The sequence below is a fragment of the mitochondrial genome of Grus americana (genome assembly GCF_028858705.1).
Source record: "Grus americana mitochondrion, complete genome".
NCBI lineage: Eukaryota > Metazoa > Chordata > Aves > Gruiformes > Gruidae > Grus > Grus americana.
This window is the reverse complement of record NC_020576.1, coordinates 2247-16651: the sequence shown is the minus strand read 5'-3', so window position 1 is coordinate 16651 and position 14405 is coordinate 2247. Positions and strand designations below refer to the sequence as shown.

General features: G+C 44.2%; 13 protein-coding genes across 13 annotated transcripts, besides 22 other annotated features; 1 reads left to right on the top strand and 12 right to left on the bottom strand. All coding sequences in view use genetic code 2, as the record gives it.

The window, feature by feature from the left end:
• Window positions 1–1106: a sequence feature (control region).
• Window positions 1106–1176, top strand: a tRNA (tRNA-Glu).
• A 4-nt stretch (window positions 1177–1180) lies between these two features.
• Window positions 1181–1702, top strand: ND6 (NADH dehydrogenase subunit 6). The gene has a single exon. The coding sequence runs from the start codon at window positions 1181–1183 to the stop codon at window positions 1700–1702; it is 522 nt and encodes a 173-aa protein (YP_007624383.1).
• A 6-nt stretch (window positions 1703–1708) lies between these two features.
• Window positions 1709–1778, top strand: a tRNA (tRNA-Pro).
• Window positions 1779–1795: 17 nt separating this feature from the next.
• Window positions 1796–1865, bottom strand: a tRNA (tRNA-Thr).
• Window positions 1866–1869: 4 nt separating this feature from the next.
• CYTB (cytochrome b) lies at window positions 1870–3012 on the bottom strand. The gene has a single exon. The coding sequence runs from the start codon at window positions 3010–3012 to the stop codon at window positions 1870–1872; it is 1143 nt and encodes a 380-aa protein (YP_007624382.1).
• Window positions 3013–3021: 9 nt separating this feature from the next.
• On the bottom strand, window positions 3022–4836 carry ND5 (NADH dehydrogenase subunit 5). Its single transcript has one exon. The coding sequence runs from the start codon at window positions 4834–4836 to the stop codon at window positions 3022–3024; it is 1815 nt and encodes a 604-aa protein (YP_007624381.1).
• Window positions 4837–4907, bottom strand: a tRNA (tRNA-Leu).
• Window positions 4907–4972, bottom strand: a tRNA (tRNA-Ser).
• Window positions 4973–5042, bottom strand: a tRNA (tRNA-His).
• Window positions 5043–5059: 17 nt separating this feature from the next.
• On the bottom strand, window positions 5060–6427 carry ND4 (NADH dehydrogenase subunit 4). The gene has a single exon. It carries the CDS (start codon window positions 6425–6427, stop codon window positions 5060–5062), a length of 1368 nt encoding a protein of 455 aa, YP_007624380.1.
• ND4L (NADH dehydrogenase subunit 4L) lies at window positions 6421–6717 on the bottom strand. Its single transcript has one exon. The coding sequence runs from the start codon at window positions 6715–6717 to the stop codon at window positions 6421–6423; it is 297 nt and encodes a 98-aa protein (YP_007624379.1).
• Window positions 6718–6785, bottom strand: a tRNA (tRNA-Arg).
• Window positions 6786–6787: 2 nt separating this feature from the next.
• On the bottom strand, window positions 6788–7139 carry ND3 (NADH dehydrogenase subunit 3). The gene is given in 2 exon segments: window positions 6788–6964; window positions 6966–7139. The coding sequence occupies 2 exon segments, from the start codon at window positions 7137–7139 to the stop codon at window positions 6788–6790; spliced, it is 351 nt and encodes a 116-aa protein (YP_007624378.1).
• Window positions 7140–7208, bottom strand: a tRNA (tRNA-Gly).
• COX3 (cytochrome c oxidase subunit III) lies at window positions 7209–7992 on the bottom strand. Its single transcript has one exon. A coding segment is annotated over exon 1 (784 nt).
• Window positions 7992–8675, bottom strand: ATP6 (ATP synthase F0 subunit 6). Its single transcript has one exon. The coding sequence runs from the start codon at window positions 8673–8675 to the stop codon at window positions 7992–7994; it is 684 nt and encodes a 227-aa protein (YP_007624376.1).
• On the bottom strand, window positions 8666–8839 carry ATP8 (ATP synthase F0 subunit 8). Its single transcript has one exon. The coding sequence runs from the start codon at window positions 8837–8839 to the stop codon at window positions 8666–8668; it is 174 nt and encodes a 57-aa protein (YP_007624375.1).
• A 1-nt stretch (window position 8840) lies between these two features.
• Window positions 8841–8910, bottom strand: a tRNA (tRNA-Lys).
• A 1-nt stretch (window position 8911) lies between these two features.
• Window positions 8912–9595, bottom strand: COX2 (cytochrome c oxidase subunit II). Its single transcript has one exon. The coding sequence runs from the start codon at window positions 9593–9595 to the stop codon at window positions 8912–8914; it is 684 nt and encodes a 227-aa protein (YP_007624374.1).
• Window position 9596: 1 nt separating this feature from the next.
• Window positions 9597–9665, bottom strand: a tRNA (tRNA-Asp).
• Window positions 9666–9667: 2 nt separating this feature from the next.
• Window positions 9668–9741, top strand: a tRNA (tRNA-Ser).
• Window positions 9733–11283, bottom strand: COX1 (cytochrome c oxidase subunit I). The gene has a single exon. It carries the CDS (start codon window positions 11281–11283, stop codon window positions 9733–9735), a length of 1551 nt encoding a protein of 516 aa, YP_007624373.1.
• Window position 11284: 1 nt separating this feature from the next.
• Window positions 11285–11355, top strand: a tRNA (tRNA-Tyr).
• Window positions 11355–11421, top strand: a tRNA (tRNA-Cys).
• Window positions 11422–11423: 2 nt separating this feature from the next.
• Window positions 11424–11496, top strand: a tRNA (tRNA-Asn).
• A 2-nt stretch (window positions 11497–11498) lies between these two features.
• Window positions 11499–11567, top strand: a tRNA (tRNA-Ala).
• A 1-nt stretch (window position 11568) lies between these two features.
• Window positions 11569–11639, bottom strand: a tRNA (tRNA-Trp).
• On the bottom strand, window positions 11640–12678 carry ND2 (NADH dehydrogenase subunit 2). The gene has a single exon. A coding segment is annotated over exon 1 (1039 nt).
• Window positions 12679–12747, bottom strand: a tRNA (tRNA-Met).
• Window positions 12747–12817, top strand: a tRNA (tRNA-Gln).
• Window positions 12818–12825: 8 nt separating this feature from the next.
• Window positions 12826–12897, bottom strand: a tRNA (tRNA-Ile).
• ND1 (NADH dehydrogenase subunit 1) lies at window positions 12896–13861 on the bottom strand. The gene has a single exon. The coding sequence runs from the start codon at window positions 13859–13861 to the stop codon at window positions 12896–12898; it is 966 nt and encodes a 321-aa protein (YP_007624371.1).
• A 4-nt stretch (window positions 13862–13865) lies between these two features.
• Window positions 13866–13940, bottom strand: a tRNA (tRNA-Leu).
• Window positions 13941–14405, bottom strand: part of an rRNA (l-rRNA) that runs on past the window's edge.

The following is a 14405-nucleotide window of genomic DNA, read 5'->3' as shown; positions in this document are numbered from 1 at the left end:
ATTTGTCTGATTTTGATTTGATTTGTTCATTGTTTGATTTTTTGGGATTTTGTGTTTTTGTTTATGTTGGTGTTTTGTTGTTTTGAGGGGAGTTTCTTTAATATATTTTGGTTTAGTATTAATGTGTATGTGTACGAAATATGTGGGGTTTGTTTATTAATGCAATTTCAGTATTAACGACATGGAAAAAATGTGTGAATAAAATTCATGATGATAAACGTGATAAATTTGGTCGAAAACTTCTAGTGTTGTTAAGAAAGTCAGAGGAAGTGTAAAACTAAGAAATTATGCCCAACAAGCATTCACTAAATAGCAGCATAAATAAGAGTCTGTGGACACACCATAACCAAATGGAAAGCAAAGTGCATCAGTGTCAAGATTGATTCCCCATATACATGAAACCGTCTCATTAATCAACTCCTGAGGACGACGAACCGGACGAATACCATGTATGCCCACGTATATAAATTGTATACACCCGCTGCACCGGAGGGCAGGATGAAGACCCCAGAAAAAAAAAAGGGAACCAAAAGTGCCGAAAAGGGAAAATGCCGCGATTAAGAGAGACAATGGTGATATATAGCCAACCAGATGTATCGGTGAAGAGCAAGGTTAAGGGATTAGCCAAGGTATGGCCCTGACATAGGAACCAGAGGCGCAAAAGTGCAAGTTGTGCTAGGGGTGTAGGGGGAAAGAATGGTCCTGAAGCTAGTAACGTAGGATCTTACTAACACCCGGTTGCTGATTTCACGTGAGTAGGACGACTAATAAATAACCTGGTCCGAGAGACCGGCACGTCGAGAGAGTGTTGCAGTACTATGACCTGAACCATTCATAGTTTGTTCTAAGGCACTGCCGTATATTTTGAGGGAGTTGTGTACAGTTTCTTGCTAGTTAATGGGTTTAGCCCGGGTATTGGTGTTGGTCCTGAGTGCATTAAGTCCCTTGTTTATTAGAGCATGCACTGGTATGTGTCTCTTGCATTGATGTCATGTGTCTCTTGCATTGAGTGTAATGTATTTCCTACATTAGTGTAATGTATTATGTGGCATGTAATTTAATGTAATCCCGTACATGGGGGGGTAGGGGGGGTCATTTTTTGAGGGGTTTCTGTAGTTGAAATTACAACAGCGGCTTTTCGGGCCGCGAGTTTTGGAGAAAAGCCAAACAGAAATTTCTGATGACTTATTTTATGCTTTTTATAGGGGTATGCTTTGTATTGGGGGGGCTGGCGGTTGCATCTAATCCCTCACCGTACTATGGGGTGGTTGGGTTGGTGTTGGCATCTGTTGTAGGGTGTGGGTGATTGTTGAGTTTGGGGGTCTCTTTTGTGTCTTTAGTGTTATTTATGGTGTATTTAGGGGGAATGTTGGTGGTCTTTGTGTATTCTGTGTCTTTGGCAGCGGATCCGTATCCAGAGGCTTGGGGGGATTGGCGTGTTGTAGGGTATATTGTGGGGCTTGTTTTGGTGCTTGTTATGGGGGTGGTTGTTGGGGGGGTTGTTGAATGTTGAAATTTTGGGGTGGTTACTGTGGATAGTGGGGGTATTCTTTCGGTCCGGTTGGATTTTAGTGGTGTGGCTATGTTTTATTCGCGGGGGGTGGGATTGTTTTTGATGGCGGGGTGAGGTTTGTTGTTGACTTTGTTTGTAGTGTTGGAGCTTGTACGAGGGTTGTCTCGTGGAGCAATTCGGGCAGTTTAGGGGGGGCAGAGAATAGTTTAATGTAAAATACCAGCTTTGGGAGTTGGAGATAAAGGTTTAAGTCCTTTTTTTCTGATTGTTTGGGTGATGGGTAACTCTAAGAAGGGGTATAGTCTTCGTTCTTTGGTTTACAAGACCAATGTTTTTTGTAAACTATTAGAGTATTTTTAGTAGTTTAATATTTTGTTTTCTAGGGCTCCGATGATGGGGAAGAGGATTAGGAGGATAGTGAAGTAGGTGAGGGAAGCTAGTTGGCCGATGATGATGAATGGGTGTTCTACTGGCTGGCTACCAACTCACGTTAGGATGAGAAGGTTGGCGGCCAGGGTTCAGAATAGGAGTTGGGAGAGGGGGCGGAAGGTTATTGTACGTTGTTTGGATTTATGGAGGAGTGGGGCTAGAAAGAGGATTAGTACGGAGGCGGCCAGGGCTAGTACGCCTCCTAGTTTGTTTGGGATTGAACGTAGGATGGCGTATGCAAATAAAAAGTATCATTCCGGCTTAATATGGGGAGGTGTCACTAGGGGGTTTGCTGGGGTGAAGTTTTCTGGGTCTCCTAGTAAGTTTGGTGAAAATAGAGCTAGGGTTATGAGTGGAAGTAATATGAGTGTGAATCCTAGGATGTCTTTTAAGGAAAAATAGGGGTGGAATGGGATTTTATCGCAGTTTGATACGATGCCTAGGGGGTTGTTTGAGCCGGATTCGTGGAGGAAGGTGAGGTGGATTAGGGTGAGGCCTATGATTATGAATGGGAGGAGGAAGTGTAAAGTGAAGAATCGGGTTAATGTGGGGTTGTCTACAGAGAAGCCCCCTCAAGCTCATTCTACGATGGTTTGGCCGATGTATGGGACGGCTGAGAAGAGATTGGTGATAACTGTAGCCCCTCAAAATGATATTTGTCCTCATGGTAGGACGTAGCCTACGAAGGCGGTTGCTATGAGGGTAAGTAGGAGGATGACTCCTGTGTTTCAGGTTTCTTTGTACAGATATGAGCCGTAGTATAGGCCTCGTCCAATGTGTAGGTAGATGCAGATGAAGAAGAATGAGGCTCCGTTTGCATGTAGGTTGCGGATTAGTCAGCCATACTGTACGTTTCGGCATGTGTGAGCAACGGATGAGAAGGCTAAGGTTGTGTCTGCAGTGTAGTGGGCAGCTAGTAGTAGGCCAGTTAGGATTTGTGTTGCTAGGCAAATGCCTAAGAGAGATCCAAAGTTTCATCAGGCAGAAATGTTTGATGGGGTGGGTAGGTCGATTAGGGAGCTGTTGATTATTTTTAGGAGGGGGTGGGATTTTCGAAGGTTGGGGGCCATTAATTTGGTTTATGTTGATAGTATGATGATGAGGATGGAGAGGGCAAAGGTTCCTAGGTAGGTTTTGATTAGTCCAGTATGGAGGGTGGTTGAAGTTTTGGCTGCTATAAGTTGTAAGTCAGCAAGTCCTTCTGGGCCTATTTTTTTGTATCAGGATAGGTCAATTAGGTGGGAAGCAATTTTTTGGCCATTGTTTAGCAGTTTTATGGAGCTGAGGCGGTGTGTCAAGTAGTTGAAGTATCCTAGTGTGGAGGAGAAGTTCAGGTAGGTGTTTTGTTTTGGTTGGGTTAGGGTGTGTGTCGTGTTTGCAAGTTCTAGGGCTAGGATGATGCCTAGCATTGTGATGATGATGGCTGCAGTTTTTGTGAGGGTGGGTATGGTTATTGGGGGAGTTTTTGTAGGGGTAATGTAAGATGTGATGAGTAGTCCGGCTATGATGCTACCCAGGGCGAGACGGGTGATTGGGTTGGTGATTGTTGGGTTGTTTTCGTTTATTGAGGGCATTGTGATTATGCGAGTGTATCCTGTTTGGACTAATAGGGTTATACCTAAGCTGTAGGTTGCTGTGAATGTTGTGGCGAGTAATGTTAAAAACAGTGCTCAAGTGTTTAGGTAGGAAGTGTTTAGCTTTTCGATGATGAGGTCTTTTGAATAGAATCCTGCTAGGAATGGGGTTCCTATTAAGGCCAAGTTTCCGATGGTTAGGCAGGATGTAGTTGTGGGGAGTATTTTTTGTAGGCAGCCTATTTTTCGAATATCTTGTCCCCCATTGAGGTTGTGGATGATTGAACCTGAACATAGGAATAGCATAGCTTTGAAGAAGGCGTGGGTTGAAATATGAAGGAAGGCTAGTTGGGGAAGGTTTAGCCCAATGGTAACTATTATTAGCCCTAGTTGGCTTGAGGTGGAGAAGGCGATGATTTTTTTAATGTCGTTTTGTGTGAGGGCACATGTGGCGGCAAATAGGGTGGATAGGGCCCCTAGAGAGAGGCATAGGGAAAGGGCTGTTTGGTTATTGGCGAGTAAGGGATGTGTGCGGATTAGGAGGAAAATGCCAGCTACTACTATGGTGCTGGAGTGAAGTAAGGCGGAGACTGGGGTGGGGCCTTCTATGGCCGCTGGTAGTCATGGGTGGAGTCCAAATTGGGCTGATTTTCCTGTGGCTGCTAGAATGAGCCCAAGTAAGGGGAGTGTTGGGGTTTGGGTGGTGGAGAATGTTTGTTGGATTTCTCAGGTGTTTATGGAGGATGCGAGCCATGCTATACTTAAGATGAGTCCGATGTCTCCGATTCGGTTATAGAGGACGGCTTGAAGTGCAGCTGTATTGGCTTCTGCTCGGCCTTGTCATCAGCCGATTAGCAGGAATGATATGATGCCGACTCCTTCTCAGCCAATGAATAATAGAAATATGTTGTTGGCAATGGTTAGAGTTAGTATGGCAATTATGAATATTAGGAGATAGGAGAAGAATTTGGTGATGTATGGTTCTGAGGCTATGTATCATGTTGCGAATTGAAGGATGGATCATGTTACGAATAAGGCAATAGGGAGGAATATTGTGGAGTATTGGTCTATTTTTAGGCTTAGTGGAATTTTAAAGTTTATGATGAATTTTCATTCTCAATGTGAGATAATACTTTCTATGCCTGAGTGTATGAATAGTATTGTTGGTACGAGGCTGGTTAGGAAGGCGGTTTTGACAGTGTGTGTAATGGTGGTTGGAGAGTTTTGGAGTTTCTTTGATAGTAGTGGGAGTAGTATTGGTGTAATGATAATTGTTATTGTAATGAGTATGGAAACATTGAAGAGTAATGTTGGTTCCATTACTTTTGCTTGGATTTGCACCAAGATGGGTGGTTCCTAAGACCAGTGGATTACTGTTATCCTTTAAAAGTAAGGGGACTGAGGTTTTAGACTCAGATGCGAGAGTTAGCAGCTCTTGTTGGTTTAACCTCCCCTCGGCAGGTAAGAAGAGTTTAACTTCTATTTTTAGAATCACAGTCTAATGTTTGGATTGAAACTATACTTGCGTAATGGGGTATAGGATTCTGGAGATGAGTTCTGGTTTTAGGATAAGGAGTAGTATAGGGAGAATGTGGAGGGCTATTAGAAGATGTTCTCGTGTGTTTGAATTTTGAATGGATGTAATGTGAGTTGGGAGTGTACCTCGTTGAGTTATTAGTAGTATAAATAGGGTGTATGAGGCGGTTAGTAGGATTGCGATCCCGGTTAGGATGATTGTAAAAGAAGATCAGTTGAATAGGGCGATTATGATGGTTAATTCTGCTATTAGGTTGGTTGTTGGTGGGAGGGCCATGTTGGTTAGGTTTGCTAGCAATCATCAAGTGGCTATGAGGGGTAAGAGAGGTTGGAGGCCTCGTGTTAGGAGGAGGATTCGGCTGTGTGTACGTTCGTAGTTAGTGTTGGCTAGACAGAATAGTATTGAAGAAGTTAGGCCGTGGGAGATTATTAGGATTATTGCCCCTGAGAATGATCAGTGGGTTTGAATTGTGCTTGCAGCAATAACTAGGCCCATGTGGCTTACAGAGGAGTAGGCAATGAGTGCTTTTAGATCAGTTTGGCGTAAGCAAATGGAGCTAGTTATTAGTGCCCCTCATAGTGCTAGGGTAAGGAATGGGTAGTGTAGGTGTTCTGGGAGGGGGCCTGTCAGGAGGGTGATACGTATGATGCCATATCCTCCTAGTTTTAGGAGGAGGGCAGCAAGTAGTATGGAGCCTGCGATTGGAGCCTCTACGTGGGCTTTTGGGAGTCATAAGTGGAGGCCATATAGAGGTGCTTTTACTATAAATGCGGTTAGTAGGGCTAGGCCTGATAGGAGGTTTGATCATGAGTTGGTGAGTGTGGGGTGGGTTAGTTCTAGTATTGTTAGTTGTAGTGTGCCAATTTGTGTATGTAGGTGGAGGACTGTGATTAGTAGCGGTAAGAAGCTGATGAGGGTGTAAAATAGTAAGTAGATGCCAGCACTTAGGCGTTCTGGTTGGTTTCCTCATCGTGTGATTAGAATCAGGGTTGGGATTAGGGTTGCTTCGAATGAGATGTAAAATAATATTAGTTCTGTGGCTGAGAATGCGAGGATAATGAATGGTTGGATTATGATTAGGGTTATGATAAATATTCGTTTTCGTACTGGTGGTTCGTGTTGGAGGTGGTTTTGGCTTGCTATGATTATAAGTGGTAGTAGTCAGCAGGATAGGACTAGTAGGGGAGATGAGATTTGGTCAATGCCAGTTCACTGGGTTAGGTTTTTGTGTGGGTGATAGGTTGGAGTAGTCCATTGTAGACTGAGGGTGGCAATTAGGAGACTGTGTGTGGTGGTGTTTGTTCATAAAAATTTTTGGGGGGATAGGAGGGCTGTAGGTAAGAATATGATTGTAGGTAGGATGATTTTTAACATTGTAGTAGGTTTAAGTTGTGTAGGTGGTCTGAACCGTGGGTTCGTGTGGAGGCTACTAATATTGCTAGGCCTATGCCTGCTTCACAGGCTGAGAATGCAAGTATGAATACTGGTATTAGTGTGGATGATGTTGCTTGATTTTCGATGGGTCAGATTGATAGGGCGATGTATATGGATAGTATTATGCTTTCTAAACATAGTAAGGCAGAGATTAAGTGGGTTCGGTGGAATGCTAGCCCTAGGCTGCTTAAGGTGAAGGCTGAGTAAAAGCTTAGGTGTAGGGGGGACATAAGAAAGTCATAGGGTAGACTATGATTTGTTGAGCCGAAATCAACTGTCTTGGTTAGACTAACTTTCTGTCTATTCTGCTCACTCTAGGCCACCTTGTGTTCATTCATAGATTAGTCCTAGTGTGAGTAGTAGAAGGAGGATGGATGTTCAGGTTAGGGTAGTGGTAGGAGATTGAAGTTGGATAGCTCATGGGAGAGGGAGTAATAGTGCGATTTCTAGGTCGAATAGGAGAAACAGGATTGCTACTGAGGAAGAATCGGATTGAGAAGGGGAGGCGGGCTGATCCGAGTGGGTCGAAGCCACATTCGTATGGGGATAGTTTTTCTGAGTCTGGATTAATTTGTGTAAGTCAGAAATTTAGTGTAGTTAGGATAATGCTTAGGGTGAGGGATAGGGTAATTATGAATGTGATTATGTTGATTGCTCTTCTCTGGGGTTGTACCAGATTTTAGAGATTGGAAGTCAATTGTAATTAGTATACTAGAAGAGCATGATCCTCATCAGTAGATGGTTATGTAGAGGAATAATCAGATGACGTCTACGAAGTGTCAATATCAGGCTGCTGCTTCAAATCCGAAATGGTGATTTGAGGTGAAATGGAATTTGATTAGTCGTAGGAGGCAGACTGATAGGAAGGAGGACCCAATGATTACGTGGAGTCCGTGGAATCCTGTGGCGACGAAAAAGGTTGAGCCGTATACGCCATCGGCAATTGAGAAGGGTGCTTCGTGATACTCTATGGCTTGGAGTGCTGTAAAGTAGAATCCTAGCAAGATTGTTAGTGTTAATGCATGGATAGCTTGTTTTCGGTTTCCCTCTGTGATGCTATGGTGAGTTCATGTTACGGTGACGCCTGAGGCTAGTAGGATAGCTGTATTTAGTAGAGGGACTTCTAGTGGGTTGAGGGGTTGGATTCCTGTTGGAGGTCAGTGTCCTCCTAGTTCTGGGGTGGGGACTAGGCTGGAGTGGAAAAATGCTCAGAAGAAGCCCAGAAAGAAGAAGGCTTCGGATGTGATGAATAAGATCATTCCATATCGTAGGCCTTTTTGGACTGGGGGAGTGTGGTGACCTTGGAACGTGCTTTCTCGTACAATGTCTCGTCATCATTGGACTATAATTAAGATTATGGAGAGTAGGCCTAGGCTTAAAAGTTGTGGGGAGTTGTGGTGGAATCATATGATTAATCCTGAGGTGGTAAGTAGGGCAGCGGCTGCGCCGAAAATGGGTCAAGGGCTTGGGTCTACTATGTGGTAGGAGTGTGCTTGGTGGGCCATTAGATGTTTTCTTGTAAGTATAGGCTTAATAGGAGGACGAAGACGTAAGCTTGGATTATGGCTACTGCTACTTCTAGGAGAGTTAGTAGAAGAAGGATTGTTGTAGTTAGGATGGATACAGTTGGGATGGTTGGGAGCAGGGCAATTGAAGCTGTGGAGATGAGTTGAATGAGTAGGTGTCCTGCTGTGAGGTTTGCTGTTAGGCGAACTCCTAGGGCTAATGGGCGAATAAGTAGGCTAGTGGTTTCGATTAAAATTAATGCTGGGATTAATGGAGTTGGAGTTCCTTCGGGCAATAGGTGGCCTAGGGAGATTGAGGGTTGGTTGCGTATTCCTGTAAGAAGGGTGGCGAGTCAGAGTGGGAGAGCCAGAGCTATATTCATTGATAGTTGGGTAGTGGGCGTGAATGTGTAGGGTAGTAGGCCTAGTAGGTTAATTATAAGTAGGAATGTCATTAGTGATGTGAGGATTAAGGCTCATTTGTGGCCTTTTTTGTTTAGTGGTATTATTAGTTGCTTTGTGACTAGGTGAAGGAATCATGATTGGAGGGTGGAGAGGCGATTGGTAATTCATCGGTTGTCTGGTGATGGTAGTAGTAGAGCGGGGAATAGTAGTGAGATTAAGATTAGGGGAATTCCTAGGAGGCATGGGCTTGTGAATTGGTCGAAAAAGCTTAGGTTCATGGTCAGGCTCAGGGTGTAGTTTTGGTAGTTGTGGCGGGGGCGGGTAGGTTAGGTAGGGAGTTGGTAGGGGTGAATGATAGAAGTTTTGGTTGAAGGATTAGTGAAAAAGTCAGTCATGATGTTAGTATAATAAAGAATCATGGGTTTGGGTTAAGTTGTGGCATACCATTAAGGAGGGGTATGGCCCTCTTTCTCTAGCTTAAAAGGCTAGCGCTGGTTACATAGCTTCTTAATGATTAGGATGAAAGTAGTGAGGACCAGCTCTCGAAGTGAGTGAGGGGTGTGGATTCTACTACGATTGGTATGTAGCTGTGGTTAGCCCCGCAGATTTCGGAACATTGGCCGTAGAAGATTCCGGGCCGGGTGGTAATAAATGATGTTTGGTTTAGTCGTCCTGGGATTGCGTCGGTTTTTACTCCTAGAGTAGGGACCGCTCAGGAGTGGAGGACGTCGTCGGCAGTGATGATAATGCGGATGGGGGATTCCATTGGGATGACAACGCGATGGTCAACTTCTAGTAGTCGGAAGTGGCCTGTAGGGAGTTCGGTTGTGGGGAGCATGTATGAGTCGAATGTTAGGTCTTTGAAGTCTGTATATTCGTAGGTTCAGTATCATTGATGTCCGATAGCTTTTAGGGTTAGATCAGGTTCGTCGATTTCATCTATTATATATAGGATTTGTAGGGATGGGAGGGCGAGTAGAATGAGGACGATAGCTGGTAGGATTGTTCAGATTAGCTCTACTTCTTGAGCGTCGACGGTGTTTGATGATAGTTTTTCTATTAGTATAAGTGCTAGGAGGTAGAGGACTAAACTACAGATTGCTAGTGCAACTATTAGTGCGTGGTCGTGGAATTCAACGAGTTCTTCTATGATAGGGGATGAAGCATCTTGAAACCCGAATTGTGAGTGGTTAGCCATGAGAGATGTACGGGGTTTTCACCTGTGATTTAGTCTTGACAAGACTATGTAATTGGTTTACTAACATCTCATAAGAAAGAAGCATGAGTGGTTTAATGCGGTTGGCTTGAAACCAGCGTGTGAAGGTTCGACTCCTTCCTTTCTTGTACTTGGACAAAGGCTGGTTCTTCGAAGGTGTGATAGGGAGGTGGGCAGCCGTGGATTCATTCGATGTTGGTGGTGGTTAATTCTGGTTGTAGGACTTTTCGTTTTGATGCGAAGGCTTCTCAGATGATAAATATTAGTATGATTACGGCTGTCATTGAGATTAAGGAGCCGATGGATGATATGGTGTTTCATAGGGTATAAGCGTCTGGGTAGTCTGAATATCGTCGTGGTATGCCTGCTAGACCTAGGAAGTGTTGTGGGAAGAAGGTGAGGTTTACGCCTGTGAATATAACTCCGAAGTGGGCTTTGGTTCATGTAGGGTGCAGGGTGAATCCGGTGAATAGTGGGAATCAGTGAGTGAATCCTGCTAGGATGGCAAAGACAGCTCCTATTGAGAGTACGTAGTGGAAGTGGGCGACTACGTAGTATGTGTCATGTAAAGCAATGTCTAGTGAAGAGTTGGCTAATACAATTCCTGTTAGGCCTCCAATGGTGAAGAGGAAGATGAAGCCTAGAGCTCATAGTATTGGGGGATCTCATTTAATGGTTCCTCCGTGTAGTGTAGCTAATCAGCTAAAGACTTTAATGCCAGTTGGGATAGCAATGATTATGGTGGCGGATGTGAAGTATGCTCGAGTATCTACGTCTATTCCTACTGTGAATATATGGTGGGCTCATACGATGAAGCCTAGGAATCCAATAGATAGTATGGCTCATACTATTCCTATATAACCAAATGGTTCTTTTTTACCTGCGTAGTAGGTTACTACGTGTGAGATGATTCCGAAACCTGGGAGGATTAGGATGTAAACTTCTGGGTGGCCAAAGAATCAGAAGAGATGTTGATATAGGACAGGGTCTCCTCCTCCAGCAGGGTCGAAGAATGTAGTATTGAGGTTTCGGTCTGTTAGTAGTATGGTGATGCCAGCAGCAAGGACTGGGAGAGAGAGGAGTAATAGGACGGCGGTAATTAGGACGGATCACACGAATAAGGGTGTTTGGTATTGTGATAGGGCTGGTGGTTTTATGTTGATGGCTGTTGTGATGAAATTGATTGCCCCTAGGATGGAGGATACACCTGCTAGGTGAAGAGAGAAGATGGCTAGGTCTACTGAAGCTCCGGCGTGGGCTAGGTTGCCAGCTAGTGGTGGGTAGACTGTTCATCCTGTACCTGCTCCTGCCTCTACTGTGGAGGAGGCAAGTAGTAGTAGGAAGGATGGAGGGAGTAGTCAGAAGCTTATGTTGTTTATGCGTGGGAATGCTATGTCGGGGGCACCGATTATAAGTGGGACTAATCAGTTTCCGAATCCTCCAATCATGATGGGTATGACTATGAAGAAGATTATTACGAAGGCGTGGGCGGTGACAATTACATTGTAGATTTGGTCATCTCCTAAGAGGCTTCCTGGTTGGCCAAGTTCTGCGCGGATTAACAGGCTAAGAGCAGTGCCAATTATACCGGCTCATGCGCCGAAGATTAGGTAAAGGGTTCCGATATCTTTGTGGTTAGTTGAAAATAATCATCGATTAATGAAGGTCACAGGTAAGATGGCTGAGTGTTGAAGCGTTAGGCTGTAGTCCTTTTTACAGGGGTTCAATTCCTCTTCTTATCGACTTTGTAGTGAAATTCATGTTGAGTTGCAAGCTCATCGATGCACACTGAAAGTGTGCCAGGGTCTTTTAGACGGAAGCCTGTTGGTTTAGGCATCTAGCTGTTAACTAGAATTTTATGGGATCGAGGCCCATCTGTCTAGGTAAGGCCCTAGCTTAATTAAAGCATCTGGGTTGCATTCAGAGGATGCAGGATAATGTCTTGCGGGTCTTAGCAGAAACTAAGAGAGTTTAACTCTTATTTAAGGCTTTGAAGGCCTTCGGTTTGGGTTGATCCTAAGTTTCTAGATGATGGTGAGGATTATAGGTGAGAGGGGCAAGAGTAGGGTTGATAGAGAGGTGAGGATGGCAATTAGGGTATTTGTTGATTTGTCAGTATGCCATTGTTTTATGTGGTTTGTAGAGTTTGGTGGAAGTGTGATTGTTGAGTAGTATGCGAGGCGGAGGTAAAAAAATAACCCCAGCAGTGAGAGTATGGTGATGATTGTAGCTGCTGTGGTTATTTCTTGTTTAGTAAGTTCTTGGATGATGAGCCATTTGGGTAGGAAGCCCGTTAATGGGGGGAGGCCTGCCAGGGAGAGAAGTGTTAGTATTAGGGTAGCATTTAGTGTGGGGATTTTTGTTCATGTGATTATTATTGTTGATAGTTTTAAAGCTTTAGTTGTGTTGAGGGTGAGGAATGCGGTAGTGGTTATTAAGGAATATAGGTAGAAGGTTAGTAGAGTAAGTTTAGGACTGTATACGATGATGATGGTTATTCAGCCTAGGTGGGAGATTGATGAGAAGGCTAAAATTTTTCGGACTTGTGTTTGATTTAATCCCATTCAACCCCCTAGGGCTGCTGAGGCAATGCCCATTGAGGTTAGTAATATTGGGTTTAGTGAGTGGGATGTCAGGAATAAAATTGTGATTGGGGGGAATTTCATTACTGTGGATAGTAAAAGGGCAGTGGTTAAGGGTGACCCTTGAAGTACTTCGGGAAATCAGAAGTGGAATGGTACTAGGCCTAGTTTTATTGCAATCGCTGTTGTTAGTAAGAGGCATGACATTGGTTGGTTTAGTTGGGTAATATCTCATTGTCCTGTGGACCATGCGTTGATTATGCTTGAGAAGAGGACTAGTGCTGAGGCGGCTGCCTGTACTAGGAAATATTTGATTGCGGCTTCGATGGCTCGTGGGTGGTGGGATTTTGAAATGAGGGGGGTAATGGCGAGAGTATTAATTTCTAGGCCTGCTCAGGCTGATATTCAATGGTTGCTTGAGATTGTAATGGTTGTTCCTAGGAGTAAGCTTGTGAGGAAGATTAGTTTTGCATGGGGGTTAATTAGTAGAGGAAGGGGTTAAACCATCATTTTCGGGGTATGGGCCCGATAGCTTTTTTAGCTGACTCTACTAGGAAATAATATAAAGGAAGTATGGGGAGTTTTGATCTCTCCTGTGTAGGTTCGATTCCTACTTTTCTAACTTTTATTAGGAAATGAGAGGGCTGGTATACCTCTATGTTCACTTTATCATAGTGACCCTTTACGTTCAGGCACATTTCCTTAAGTAAGGAGGTAGGCCTGCGTAGGAGATTGGTATGCTTGTGTGTCAGATACATAGTGCTAGGGTTAGTGGGAGGAAGCTTTTTCAAAGGAGATGTATAAGTTGATCGTAGCGGAATCGTGGGTAAGAAGCTCGGACCCATAGGAAGCCTGAGGAGAGGATAAGAACTTTGGTAGCTAGGGCTAGTGGATATAGTTCTGTGGGTGGGTTGAGTGAGCTTGGATTTAGGAATAGGATGGTAGTTAGTGTGTTTATTAGTATGATATTTGCGTACTCAGCTAAGAAAAATAAAGCGAATGGGCCTGCGGCATATTCTACGTTGAAACCTGAAACTAATTCAGATTCCCCTTCTGTAAGGTCAAATGGAGCGCGGTTTGTTTTTGCGAGTGTGGAAATATATCATATTATTGCAAGGGGTCAGGAAGAAAAAATAAGGTATAATGGTTCTTGGGTAGTGGCTAGGGTACTTAAGGTGTAGTTTCCGCTTAGTACCATTATGGAGAGGAGGATGATGGCTAGTGTTACTTCATAAGAGATAGTTTGTGCTACTGCCCGTAGGGCACCAATTAGTGCGTATTTTGAGTTTGAAGCCCATCCTGACCATAGAATTGAGTATACCGCTATGCTTGATATGGCTAGGAGGAAGAGGAGGCCCAGGTTTAGGTCGGTAAGTGGGAAGGGGAGAGGCAGAGGAATTCAGATTGTAATTGCTAGGAGAAGGGCTAGGATAGGCGTTATGATGAAGAGGAATGGAGAGGAGGTAGAGGGACGGATGGGTTCTTTGATAAATAGTTTTACACCATCTGCAATAGGTTGGAGTAAGCCGAAGGGACCTACAATATTTGGGCCCTTTCGGGCTTGTATGTAGCTTAGGATTTTTCGTTCAACCAATGTTAGAAAGGCTACGGCGATTAGGATCGGGATTGCATAGGATAAGGATATGATAAGGTGGGTTAGGATCATGAGAAGCTAGGGAGAGGATTTGAACCTCTGGGTAAAGGGCTTAAGCCTTTTGCATTTGCCCAAGCTCTGCCACGCTAGCGGTCCTTATCTAGGATTAGGGGAGAGTCCTCTTGGTAATTTAGTTGGGTTCATTACTTTAGAGGGAAGGCGTGCCTGTGGTATTGGCCTTACTTTCCCGGTCCTTTCGTACTAGGGAAAGTTTATCATAGATAGAAACCGACCTGGATTACTCCGGTCTGAACTCAGATCACGTAGGACTGTTAATCGTTGAACAAACGAACCCTTAATAGCGGCTGCACCATTAGGATGTCCTGATCCAACATCGAGGTCGTAAACCTCCCTGTCGATATGGGCTCTTGAGGGAGATTGCGCTGTTATCCCTGGGGTAGCTTGGTTCATTGGTCAGTTATACTGGGTCTGAATTACTATTAGTACGTTGAGGGGTTGCTCTTGGTTAAGAAGTATAGTCTTGATTTTGGAGGGTTTGTTTTTCTCCAAGGTCGCCCCAACCGAAAAATGCGGGCCAGTTCTTTTGGGATGTGAG